This window comes from Phocoena phocoena, chromosome 1 (genome assembly GCF_963924675.1).
Source record: "Phocoena phocoena chromosome 1, mPhoPho1.1, whole genome shotgun sequence".
In the NCBI taxonomy this organism is placed as follows: domain Eukaryota; kingdom Metazoa; phylum Chordata; class Mammalia; order Artiodactyla; family Phocoenidae; genus Phocoena; species Phocoena phocoena.
The window spans coordinates 87,398,699-87,413,518 of record NC_089219.1 but is presented as its reverse complement, the minus strand read 5'-3'; the positions used below and the strand labels follow the sequence as shown (position 1 = coordinate 87,413,518).

The 14,820-nt window shown below is 34.5% G+C and overlaps 1 protein-coding gene across 1 annotated transcript in view; it reads right to left on the bottom strand.

Annotated features, from left to right (window-relative positions):
- Positions 1-1,116: 1,116 nt before the first annotated feature.
- Positions 1,117-14,820, bottom strand: part of SNX7 (sorting nexin 7) — a 97,161-nt gene continuing 83,457 nt past the window's right edge. Inside the window, exon 9 of the mRNA XM_065886517.1 lies at positions 1,117-1,542. Coding sequence (XP_065742589.1) covers positions 1,465-1,542 — 78 coding nt within the window. The 3' untranslated portion in view covers positions 1,117-1,464. The remainder of the gene's footprint in view (positions 1,543-14,820) is intronic.

The following is a 14,820-nucleotide window of genomic DNA, read 5'->3' as shown; positions in this document are numbered from 1 at the left end:
AAAGGGAGGTGAGGCTTAAAAGCTGTCAGCAGTCAAACACCAGAAAATGAAGCCAGGGTTTCCCTGGTGGCGTAGTGGTTGTGAGTCTGCCTGCCGATGCAGGGGACACGGGTTCGTGCTCCGGTCCGAGAAGACCCCACCTGCTGCGGAGCGGCTAGGCCCGTGAGCCATGGCCGCGGAGCCTGCATGTCTGGAGCCTGTGCTCCACAACAGGAGAGGCCACAACAGTGAGAGGCCCGCGTACCGCAAAAAAGCGATTCTTTATCACAAATGGTTTAAAATTTGTACATGCCAGTATTTAAGAAAAATGTTTAGTTTTATATGTATATAGGTGTTTGTGTATCTCGTTTTAGTTAAGATCATCTAAATGTCTAGTTTGTGTGTGTGAGATACTTAAGTGCTAATAACCAAACGGTACTTAAAAGTCATACATGTAAGGTAACAGGCATGACTAAATACCTCAAACTTTACTCAAAGTCTTGAGAAATATATATTTCCAAAAACTGCCAAATATTAGGATAACCAATACATTCAATTTTTAAATACAGCCATAAAATGAATATAAAATTACTCTATATGATAAATATTACTAGAATGTAAGCCTGGAGAATGAAGTGAGTGTAATGTGTCTTTATCATTATCATCATAAGCACCTGCAATTGTGCCTTACAAAGAGTAGATCCTTAACAAATAAATGGGAGAACAAATTTGATAAACACTGTGTACATTAAAAAATAAAGCTAGATGTGAATTGTGAAGGGTATGTAAAAAAAAAATACCAAAAAAAAGAATAAATTTACTAGTGGGAAAATGACTGTATAAGGAATTCTAAATAGTAACTCAAAAAATAATTTAAATTTATCTTGGTAATCTTTAAACAGTTACTTAATTTTAATAAACCAACTTTTGAAGTTATCATTAATGTTTAATAATATTTAATCATTTTTGCATATTCACTTTGAATTCCTAATATCAAAGTAAATAGCATTTCAGAGAAAAGTATGATGAAATAATGGTGAATACATAGGACACTTGTTAACATACACTGGATTCATATTAGAATCTGCTTCAGAGGCTTGAGCTACTAGTAGAAAAAGAACACACACAAGTCATTTCATATTAAACTTTTTATTAAAACTGAGTCTTTACATTATATTTAAAATGACATGTTCCACAGACAAATATTTAAGAAAAAAACTTTTTAATGTATAATTATTGGTATACAAATTTAAGAACATAGTTAAAACTAAGCTAAATATTTATATGTATATATATGTATATATATATATATATATATCCAAATTCATATGAATGCTCTGGAACACCTGAGTTTTAAGTTGTTGGTTTTCCAGATAGTGTGAAACACTTTTCGTCCACTTTAGAAAGGACACAGCCCATCCAGAAAGAATAACTTTGGTTAACCTTGGTTATCTCCCAAAGATCACAGAGAAGTCTTCAATGCGATTACGATTTATCTTCAGAGGCTTCTTCCAAGTGGAGATCTGTCTGTGATGTAAGGAAGGATTCCCATGTAGCAAGGCACTAAATAATGGAAACACACCATGAGGAGGTCAACAGTAGTTCACTTTTACTGTTAGAAGGATTAATAAATCCTTACGTATCTGTTCCTATAGCAATCTGCCCTACTCCTCTCTCCCACAGGCTTGCCAGGATCCCTGTCATTTTCTACATATTTTAATTCTTAATGAGGGAAACTGTTGCTAAATAAGAGGAAAACATAAAAGGTGAAAAAATTAGCATGGATTAGCTTGCTGAAATAATCCACTATTCCCCCATTGTCATGATAGAAAACAGATCTATAATAAACTGTAGAGGGAAAGATGGACCATTTGGATCTGAGGGGGCAGGCATTAAGCATCTAGACAGAAGAGTAGTGATACAAGCATGGCTTAATCAGATCTGAATCCTACTATATCAAGTGTGAGTTTGTGCAAATTGATTAATCTCTATTATAGTTTCTTCAGCTATAAATTAGGTTAATGACAATACTTACCAGTAAAGCAATCATGAAACTTAAATTTACATAACCTGTATAAATCTCTATGCAGAATGCCTGGCTCAAAGTAAGTATTCAAAAAATTAGCAATGATTATATTATGATGGTCTGCTGGTGGTGAGATAGTCATTAATGTGCCCAGGAAATGAATCAAGGTGACCTAATTGATATCTACAGTACAAAAGAGAATATGTTTTTTTTTCCATGTGCATATAAAACATTTACCAAAACACACCATATTCCAGGTTATACAAGACATCTCAATAAATTTAAAAAGAATCAAGTTATATGAGGTTTGTTCTCTGAACATAATGAAATTAACTTAGAAATCAGCAATTGAAAGATATCTGAAAAATCCCCAAATATTTGAGATCTAAACAGGACACTTATAAATAAGCCCTGTGTCAAAGAAGAAATCAAAAGGTAATCTAGAAAGTATTTTATTTTAAACTGAATGAAAATGAAAATACAATGTATAAAAAATTTTGGAATGCCACTGAAGTAGTACGTAAAGAGAAATTTATACCACTAAACACCTTCATTAGAAAAGAAGAAAGGGTCTTAAATGACTTCAGTTTCCACCTTAAAAACTAAAAAAGAACAAATTATAACCAAAGTAAGCAGCAGAAGAAAAAAACCAGAAAAGACAGAAGTGTGACTCAATGAAAGAGAAAAACAATGAAACCAAACACTGAATCTTTGAGAAGATTAATAAAATTGATAAACTTTTAGCCAGACTGTTCATAAAAGAAGAAACATGACACAAATTACCAACTGTTAGGAATGAGAGAGGTGACATCCCTTTAAATTCTACTGAAGGAAAAAAAATATTATTGAAAACTTTATACCTATACATTTGAGAACTTAAATGTAACCAATGAAAAGATACAAACTACCAAAACTCACTCTAGAAAAAATAGATAATTCAAATGAATTTGAATTTGTTGTTAAATATCTTTCCACAAAGAACACTTCAGGCCCAAATGGCTTCACCAGTGAATTCTACCAAAAACTTAAGGAAGAATCATATTAATTCTACATAAACTCTTCCAGAACACTGAAGAGAAAGGAATGCTTTCCAACTTACCAAAGACATTACCAAAGAACAAACTACAGACCACTATCCCTCATAAACATAGATGCCAAAATTATAAACAAAATTTTAGCAAATCAAATCCAGCAATCTATAGAAAGAATTATATTTCATGACCAAATGGAGTTTATCCCAGGAGTGTAAGATTGGATTAATGTTCAACTATCAATCAATGTAACTGACTGTATTAAATGTAATTTATTATCATCTCGACATGGAAAGACATTTGTCAAATTAAAATGACCATTTCTTACTTAAAAAAAAAATTCTCAACAAATTAGGAACAGATGAGAATTTCTACAACTTGAGGAAGAACATCTACGAAATACCTACAATTAACATCATATGGAGAAATGCATTAAATATTAGCAGTTATTAGTATTTTATTTCTTTTCAATGCCAAGAAAACAATTACGTATTTTGAAATACAGATTATAGAACACTAGCACAGAAAATCAAGAGAAGTATCATGACAATGGCTGAATATCTATATGAATACTTGGTCAGGCATTGTAATGGTTGTTTTATCACATATTACCTTCTTTAAACCTCACAGTGATTACTATGAATCTTATTTTATAGATGAGAAAGCTGAGGATCAAACGGTTAAGTATGTCTGAGATATTACAAACCTGATAAGAGGTATAGCCATTTATTAGCAAATGGAAAATAACCAATCTCTTGAATGACCACCACGATACATTTAATAAGTCACTGGACCATCAAGATGAGACACCTTTTTTTTTTTTTGAGACACCTTTCTTTTACATAGTGGAAGAACGACCATTTTGGAGGGCAGGTGAGTAAAAAAAAATGCATAATTGCAGGGGGATAAACTTTTTTTTTTAAATAAATTTATTTGTTTATTTTGGTTGCATTGGGTCTTTGGTGCTGCGCGCTGGCTTTCTCTAGTTGTGGTGAGTAGCGGCTACTCTTCGTTGAGGTGCGCAGGCTTCTCATTGCGGTGGCTTCTCTTGTTGCAAAGCACAGGCTCTAGGTGCATGGGCTTCAGTAGTTGTGGCAGGCGGGCTCAGTGGTTGTAGCGCACGGGCTTAGTTGCTCCGCTGCATGTGGGATCTTCCCGGATCAGGGATCGAACCCATGTCCCCTGCACTGGCAGGCAGATTCTTAACCACTGCACCACCAGGGAAGTCCCAGGGGGATCAACTTTTAGGAAAGAGTATATATGCAGGTTGAGTATGTAGAAATTGATTCCTTACATACCTCTTGGAAATTTTTATGTATTTCCAGGAGTATGTAAACCCTTCGAAGATGACTGAGTTAATACATGCCAGGCATATAGTAAGTGCTCAGTAAATGCAGAGACCATAGAGAAGAAATGTACTTTACTACTGATGCAAATATGCTGCTCATCATAAACACTGCATTTTTCAATCTGAATATTCATCAACTGACATCCTGGCTTCTATTGATCCCTAAATTTGTTAATGTTAAGTTTTGCTATAAAAGCCTGATCCCTACTCAGGCTGCTGACCATCAGATTTCTGGATCTACAAAACTGAGGACATGCTCTGAACTGTGTAGCTCCTGAAGCTACCAATCTTCTTTTGGAATTTTGATAGCAGATTTTTTTACTAACTAAATATGCTAACTGCCTCCTCCTGCCAATATTTAATATTAACCTAATACCTGATATGTTGCTCATTTACCCAGTTAATGTACATAAATCTATTTAAAAATAATGAATCATAATCTCTACAGCTCCTTAAATCTTTTTAGTCTTTCTTGCTTTTCTTGCATTTCTGAGTATGAAAAACTAAGTAAAAACTCAAGAAATGGATTGTTTATACCACATAAATAGTTTAGTTCAGTATTCACTTTGTTTATACCACATAAATAGTTTAGTTCAGTATTCACTGCATCCAGGACTGTGATAATTGGAGGATATAAAGAATCATCAAAATGACAACAAAAAAAATCTCAAAATCTAGTGTGAAACTTCCTTATACTTGTAAATTATATATATATATATACTTTTTTTTTTTTTGCAGTACGCGGGCCTCTCACTGCTGTGGCCTCTCCCGTTGCGGAGCACAGGCTCCAGACGTGCAGGCTCAGCGGCCATGGCTCATGGGCCCAGCCGCTCCGCGGCATGTGGGATCTTCCCAGACCAGGGCATGAACCCGCGTCCCCTGCAGGCGGACTCTCAACCACTGCGCCACCAGGGAAACCCGTAAATTATATTTTTTAAAAATGTATTTCTACAGACTTCCCTGGTGGTGCAGTGGTTAAGAATCTGCCTGTCAATGAAGGGGACATGGGTTCAATCCCTGGTCTGGGACGATCCCTCGTGCCATGGAGCAACTAAGTCTGTATGCCACAACTACTGAGCCTGCGCTCTAGAGCGCGCGAGCCATAACTACTGAGCCCACTTGCCACAACTACTGAAGCCCGTGTGCCTAGAGCCCATGCTCTGCAACAAGAGAAGCCACCGCAATGAGAAGCCCACACACCGCAACAAAGAGTAGCCCCGGCTCACTGCAACTAGAGAAAGCCCGTGTGCAGCAATGAAGACCCAACACAGCCAAAAATAAATAAATAAAATAAATAAATTTATTTAAAAAAAAGAAGAAAAAGATGTTAAAACAATTATTTGAAAAAAATGTATTTCTGTTATTTGGCTTCTCACTGTTTTCTATCAAGAAATTGACTTTTTTCCCACTTTTAAATCATTATAATTAGTAAAGCAAACTAATATCAAAATTAGAGTAACAATCAAAAATACCCAGTGTCACGGGTGGCCTGACCTTCAGTCATACCCACCAGCTCATTCTAGTTTTAGATTCTCATATTGTCATAAGAGAATCAACAACTATTCCACTTCTAGTTGAATAATGTGTCATGATTTTCCATACACATTATTTTATTTGATACAACAATACTTCGACAAACTCAAGTAACTGCATCTTATAGTTAAGGGAACTGTGATCCACTGAGTCCAGCACTTTTTTCTAGTGCCCCACACTTCCACTGCAGTAAAAGTAAGTCCATAAATATGTTGAACATATTTATTGGCAGGATGTTGGGTGACCAGAAAGCAAGCTGATCACAAATCCTCGTTAACTGAGAATGCAGTGCACACTTTTTTCCAGGTGGCTCCAGTTTTTAGACAAAGACCAAAAACTATAGCTTCTCTATAAAGGGCAGGACAGGGAAAGAGGCTGTACCGTTAGAAAAGTGAGCCAGAACTAGGGCAAACAGGCCTGACAGGTAAACAAAAGCCCTTTTGTCCCAAAACACATTCTTAAATACTTCTCAAATACACAGACAGAATATTTAGAAAATAAGTTTTAATTCCAAAACTCTTCTTGAAAGTAAATCTCTTGCTACCCCAGTAAAGTAGTGATGACATTTTGCCATTAGAAAAGGTAAATGTGTCTTTAGTTCTCATAAGTAGGTAGTGATCACACAAGCAGATGTGATCAAGTGTTCTAAAGAATGAATGATAACAAAAATGGTGTTTCTGTAGATATAGCTTCCAATGAAAACTTCCACATTTAAGAATCAATATTTTCTCAAGATGGTGGGATATGAAGGGGTTCTGTTCCACAGTCTGACTTCAGGCAAATCTTTTCATTTCTCTGGGCCTATTCGCCCATTCATAGAATAGGGGGGTTGGACCATGTGTGTCCGTTAACTTTCATCCTAGAACCTGAAGTGGCCAACACAAAAATAAACAAACGCAACCTAATTATTAACTTAAAAGCTTTTGCACAGCAAAGGAAACCATAAACAAAACGAAAAGACAACCTACAGAATGGGAGAAAATATTTGCAAATGATGCAACCGACAAGGGAATCATCTCCAAAATATACAAAGAGCTCATACAGCTCGATATCAACAAAACAAACAACCAATCAAAACAGGGGCAGACCGAAGATCTAAATAGACATTTCCCTAAAGAAGACATACAGATGGCCAAAAGGCACATGAAAAGATGCTCATTATCACTAATTATAATTAGAGAAACGCAAATCAAAACTACAGTGAGGTATCACCTCACACTGGTCAGAATGGCTGTCATCAAAAAAGTCTACAAATAATAAATGCTGGAGAGGGTGGGGAGAAAAGGGAACCCTCTTACACTGTTGGTGGGAATGTAAATTGGTGTAGCCACTATGGAGAAGAGTATGGAGGTTCCTTAAAAAACTAAAAATAGAGCTACCATATGATCCTGCAATCCCACTCCTGGGCATATATTTGAAGGAAGCCATAATTCAAAAAGATACATGCACCCTAATGTTCACTGCAGCACTATTTACAAGAGCTAAGACATGGAAGCAACCTAAACGTCCACTGACAGACGAACAGATAAAGAAGATGTGGTATATATACACAATGGAATATTAGCCATAAAAAAGAATGAAATAATGCCATATGCAGCAACATGGATGGACCTAGAGAATATCATACTAAGTGAAATAAGCCAGACAAAGACAAATATCATATGATATCCCTTATATATGCAATCTTAAAAAAAAGATACAAATAAACTTATATACAAAACAGAAATAGACCCACAGACATAGAAGACCAATTTATGGTTACCAAAGGGGAAAGCGGTTGGGGGGGTTGGATAAATTAGGAGTTTGGGAATAACATACACACATTACCATATATAAAATAGATAACCAGCAAGGACCTACTGAATAGTACAGGGAACTAGACTCAAAATTTTGTAACGGCCTATAAGGGAAAAGAATCTGAAAAAATATATATATATGTATGTATAACTGAATCACTTTGCTGTACACCTGACACTAACACAACATTGTAAATCAACTATATTTAAATAAAAATTTAAAAAATGAAAAAAAAAGTTGGCAAATGAGATCACATACAATTTGTAAATATGCCTTGTTCTATTTGGCTTGACACAGTGTGGAAAGGCATCAAACATAACATTTTACCTCTCCCCTCTGTATTTGATATTTATAAGGTAATTTTCACTATAAATAATTTCCAAAGGTAAGATTCAGAAATACATGAGAAATATTTTCAATTACTACCACTGCTACTATTACTACTAATAGTTTACATTTATCAAAACCTTACTATGTGCTAGGCACTGCATTAAGAACTTAACATATATTTTACTTATTTATTTACTTATCTATCCAGCAGCTTTCAAACATATTTTCTATATTGGCTATTTCGGGCTCAAGTAAAATAAATAGTGATTTAAGGGATAAACTAGTTGAGACTCCTGGAAAGGTATTTATGAGTATAAAAGCTTCAAAATGATTTACTTTTAGTGACTTACTGGGAATATTAAATTTTGCTTCTAAGACTTTCCTTTCATCTTTCTTTATTCCATTATATACATACATACATATGTGTACACATATATCTTAATACCAAATAAAGCTGATGTATATTCTATTATTTTTAGCACTTTATACATAAGGATGCTGAGGTCCACTGAAATAACGAAGTCTTCAAGGTCTCTGAGCTTAAAAGTCACAAGTTATGCCTGTCCAAAGCCCATGCTCTTAGCCACCAGATGGTAATGCCAACATAAAGTCTGATATCTCCATAGGTAATGCTACCACACTGTTCACGGAACAGCTAATAGAAAACCTAGTCTCATCCAAATTATCACATAAGTCAAATTAATAAAATATTATCTATATATCTCTGCTAATAAAGTAAAATAACCATATATTTGCCTAAAACAATAACAATGATATCTATTATTGTAAAATGTAATAAAAGCCAAACCTTACCATGTACCCCTTTTTAAACCAGAAATTTCCATATTAAGTCAAAGTTGTTGTGCTTCTAGTTTTCCTACTAATCTAAAAGTATCTTTTATACAGTGCCATAATAATTGCATCTCTCTTAATAAACTAAAACTGAGAAATATGACTGAGTGTCCTTTACATACTTTAATGCTATCTCAAATGATCTTGGGCACAGACGACATCACCTACATTTGAGGAAACACTGAAGCTCAAATATGTAAACATCTCCATACTAGGCCAATATCACTGCAAAATAAATTACATTATAAAAATTGTAGGCTATGCCTAAAATGAGGGCAATGGAGTGTGTAACATTTTAGTAATTGTTTTTTTTAATCATCTAAACCTAAGATCCAAACAGTAATGAAAACTTTCAGGAGCTGCATATTTAAACATTTTTCTGAAATGTAATCAATCCAGAAAGAAATCAGAGATTATGTTACAAATGGAAAGCAACTTCTATTATTTTGCAATGGCTCAAAATTATTCATTAAATTTCATTTTTGAAAACGTCTAAATTCAGAATAACCTGCCAACTTATAATTTGAGAAATGTCAATAACTTCAAAATAATAAGACTTGCATATTTTTTTCTAAAATTACTTTTACATATCTCTCAAGAACATAAGTAATAAGTTTGGATTTATAAATACTGCAAATACTTCAATGACTGCAACAGAGTTAACACAAAAAACTCATTAGCTACAAACGCCATCTTGTGGTCCATTTAAAAACTAATTTTGTAGTATTCTGTAGATCTCTAACTCAAGATCTGCTAAAGATAGAAAAAGCCTTAGATACGAATAACTCCACTTCTGTCATTGTTACATGTGGAAAAATTGGGGCTCCAAAAGATCTAATACATTGGAAATCTTTATAGAAAGAAAATGAGAGCCAAATTTTCATATCTTTTCAACTCATACTTTTCTATACCATATCATCATTGTTTTTTAGCAATAACAAACCAATTACATGAAGTTTGTCCAGTTTAGTACCCCAGACACTTCAAACACCAAGCTTATCTGTGTTTGCTTATCAAACATGGAAATACAACAAACTATAAAAAAGAGCACATTTACTTTCGGATTACTGGAAAACTATCAAGGCACAGCTATGATATTTAACTACATTATTTTAAAGCATTTCACACATGTCTTCTAATTTTATTCTCCTAAAGACCTGTGAGGGATGTGTGTGGATAGGGCGTGGAGGAAGAGGAGGACCATCAGTACCACTTTTTTTTTTTTTTTTTTTTTTTTGCTGTACGCGGACCTCTCACTGTTGTGGCCTCTCCCGCTGCGGAGCACAGGCTCCGGACCGGCAGGCTCACAGGCCCAGCCGCTCTGCGGCATGTGGGAGCTTCCCGGACCGGGGCACGAACCCGTGTCCCCTGCATTGGCAGGCGGACTCTCAACCACTGCACCACCAGGGAAGCCCGGTACCACTTTTTGACAGATTAGAAAACTGGGTATAGAGAAGATATGATGAAGATTTTACAATTAGTGGCAGGCACTCTGATACCCAATTTTAATTTTTTTCATTAGTAAACCCACCTTCTGTTTTCAAGATGTTATATCATGCAGTGTGTGCATGTGTGTTTTAAATCATTTCTTTCTTTTCTTTGCAGGAACTATATATTGGTCCATAGTATATAGTCTGCCATTTATGAAGAACAATAAGAAAATTCTTGATTCAGAATCTAGATAATTTTAGAAATTATTTCATTATCATATATAATCGCCTATTCAAGTATTTGATAAACTTAACTACAGAAAAAGTTATCCAATCCAAAGGGTGGGAAGAGGCACAGACTGTCTATGCTATGGCATAACTGTCCCTTTTACATCTAAGCTCAAATTCGCTTGTACAGATAATTGAGAAATAACTATCTCACAGAATGAGACTGGTGAAAATGTTTTTAATACAAGTTTTTAAGAAAGCAGAAACCTGCAAAACAACAAAAGCTTTAAAATTACATGAACTATAATAAAAGATGTACACAGTTATGTGGAAACATGAGCTATAGCTATGGCTTTGGAATATGCAATTCAGAACAGAAATCATCACTTAATAAAACAACAAAATAGTTAATTACATAATACTTTAGAATTCTAAAAATGATAAACACTCGATTTTTAAGATTTCCTTAGAAGTAAATAAAAGTCAGACCCTGGTGCATTTAAACTGAATTCTATAATTAACTGTGCTTTATATACATTATAATACTTGAATATTAATCAGATTATAAATGTTTAAATGAGAAAAGACACTACCTATGTTAAGTGTAAGAGATGAACAGACTTTTAGAAAACAGAAGAAACTTTAGAGCAGCGCTTCTCAAACTATCTGCGATGATGAATAAGTCTTTTTCTTTCAATCTGCTGAGGACCATTAAGTGAACCTACTGAGCTCACTACTTTGCACTTCATGCCACAAGAAATCACCACAAAAGCTGGATAATACTCGAATTGGCCTATACCTTATTCAACAAAAGTCTAATAATCACCCACTTGGATGCCATGACAATGTCTAATTGCTATAGAAGATTTCAACTGATTACGTTTAGTTTCTGAATCTATCATGTTATAAATCTGTAATTAACAATTTATGAATTGGACATTAGTCCACAGTTTAAGTAGCATCACTTTAGAGATCAACATAATTACCTGAAGTTTCCTAAATTGTGTTCCATGACAGGCTAATCCTATAAGAAGAAATGCTGACCTAGTCAAAGAAATTACATCTTCAGATTCATAAACCATATAAGCACATAAAAGACTCTGAGAACTTTAGTAAAAACGCCTGTTTAACTTTAACTCAAACTTATTTGACTACAGAACCTATCTTTTCTTTCACGATTAACACCCATTAACATTACAAAAACTTATTTCCTATAAAATGCATTGAGAAATTCTAGTACAGACAGAATTTCTGATGTACATTATTCAACAATTGCTTAAAAACTCCCAGTGGCAGAGAACTTATTTCTTTGCATTGCAATTTAATGTAATTTAGAGAATTTTAATACATAGGAAATAATTCCTTCTGTGAATTCAAATTATACAATTTCCAAAAGTTGGTGCTAGATATGTTTTCCGAAGCAACAATAAAACATGTACTCCTTCCATGACTGCCCTCCAAATACCTTTCTTCTTTTCCAATTCCTTGAATGAAGATGCATTTCTTAGACCACTATCACCATGATAACCTTATTCTGACTACATCTTAGTTTGCTAATATTACTATCAAAATGCATCATCAAGTCTGAATTCAGTATTTTGAATAGCTACTAAATAATGGAGATCATTATTTTGTTCTAATTTTTTTTAAGTCAAAAGTGTCTTCTAATATAAAAAGACCTCAATATGCCTCTTATGAAAGTTAAGTTTTGAAAAAAGAAAATTTCAGTGTGGTCACCAAGATAAAGACCCAGTAAATTAAATGACTTAACGTCTGAAAAGTATACTATCATTCTACATGCTGAAGATAATCTTATTGCAAAGTAATTTTGGCTTGAGTATAAGGATTCCTTGTGGTGGGTGGTGGTAGAAGTAGTTAGAAGTAGATTTACTACTTGGAATACGACCTTGTCATCAATGTAGAGGATAACAATTAACCTTATCTGCTATGACAGAGGAGCATTCATTTGTATCACTGAAAAGCTGTATCAAATTACTGAGGTGTAAGTTTAAAAGGTCAGTTGGCTGCAACAGAACAGTGTTTTAAGCCAAGTGGAACTGAAATTGACTGTCAAGAGCTCATATTTACCTAAACTTCTTCAGATGGTTTTACAATAAAAGCTCTAATGAACATTTTTACCAGTTTCCTAAGTATTTTCTAGAGACTATTTCAGACATTAATTTCATAAATGACTTCCGTGAACAAATAAATCTGAGATCTTAAACAAAGGTGAACAGATGTTTTTCTTAGGGAGTTTCTTAGAAACTTTAATGTGCTAAGATGCATTGCCAAACTTCTCCATAAAGTGAAACAGTATAACCTAAAAGGAAGACACTTGGCTATGAAGTTGTCATATCCAATGACAGCCAAAGTAAAATCAATAGAAGCAAATGATTGTGTGATCAAGTATGTCCTTAAATATACAATTAGAGACCCAAAGAACTATGCCCTGGGACTTCCTCTGCCATTTGTAATAGTTGATTAAAAAAATTTATAAAATGTCTTTAATGTAGAGTTCTCTCAGCTCAATTTATAATTCTCACCTCTTCACTCATCCAGGATTCCTGGTACAATCTATCAAACTGAGAAGGCAGCTCTGCAGCCTCTGTGATAGCTATAGAGGACCATAATAGCCTCCCATGAGCAATCCAAGCAAGTGTTTTATTGATGAGCTTGTTTCCATAATCGATGGTGAAGTTTCTTATCAGACAGTGAGAATAAAAGGTTTTAGCCTTAGGATGACACAAGGTTATTCCATCTGTTTCCATTGTTCTAGTCATTATTACCATGTACCTTTAGATTCTATTTGAAATAGGAATTGATTGCTCCCCCCAAAAATGATCTCCATAGGATAAATGGTAAAGAGGACAAGATTAATCATTAAACAATCAATAGTGTTGGTCTCTTTACTCAAAATACAAAGGGAAAAACCCCTAAGTATTCAATGGATTGTCATTTAACAGCATTAAGATGAAAACTTGGTGTTTTTCTTTTGATGAAGATGACCATCCCTAAATGAACTGGATGGTGCATAGAAGAGTAGTGTAATGCTGTCTGAATTTGCTAATCCAGACATTCAGGCTTCTAATGAGTGCCTCCCATTGAGTAAAAAAGTAAATAATGTGGCCACAAGAACGTAATGAATTGGAAAATTTAGCTGGCATAAAAATGGTCAGGTTGAGTAAATATCTAAGCATCTTAGCCTCTCAAGCTGGTGGTGTGTTTACTTTCCAGGAAATCTATCCTACTCATTAATGGAAATCTACTGAATCCCCTAGGGTATATAATGTAGTCCTGAAACATTCTTCAAATAGTTCCAAAGATAGACTGCTATTTTCTGAAGAGCTGTTTTAGCACCATCAGATCTGTCTTCCTCGGTCCTAGGGATTAGGTCAGGTACCAGCTTTAGTAAATGTTACGAGGCATGTAAAAAGAAAAGTACCCTGATATGGATTCAAAAATCCCTGTCCTAGATAACTTTGAATTATTCCAGCTCTAGCTAAATTCTTTATTCTTATGATTTGGAAAGGGAGTTGAGACACATTAACCTTAAAGAAAGTATCTGTTTACTCTGTTTCATCCTAAGAGACTGTCAATATAAAAATATAATTGAAATGGTTCAACATAGACCAACTTTTATGCCTCTCTCCCAATATTTAAAAGGAAAACTCAAAAACTACAGGTCATTCCTTAGGACCAAAATGATACTAAACAACTACAGCTGGTTAAATCCTTACTCACTTCCACCCTTCTCTTTACAAGAAAGGCTGTTACTAAGAGTTGAGCAGTATAAGGTGATTGTGTATGGTGCGTAGAAATTACAGAGGTTAACTATTTTGGAAACAGGTGTCATTGTTTCAGTATTTCCCAAAACCTTCTCTGGAGCTAATCTGAGTATTCACCTAGGAAAGAAAAGTAGCCTGCATTTCTCCTGGGTGAGCAGAGTCTGTCGATCTTTCTCTGCGTAAATCAGTTTAAAATTAAAGGCTTCATCTAGGGCTTTGTAAGCACCGCTTTTGGGCGGATAAAGGAAAGGCTTTGCAAGGGTCATTGTAAAAAGAACACGCTAGCCTTCTCTTTTTGTGGCAATGGATAGCTAATGTTTTATTATCTCTTCAAATATACTGAATTTTAGTTACCTTTTATTTGTATTTGCCTAAATCTTGCAACTTACATTTTCATTCTCCTTGATGGAGAGAAAAGGAGTGAAATAGAAATGAAGTAGTTCTGTTTTCTCAGTTTCCATAACATGGTTTCCATTAGAGA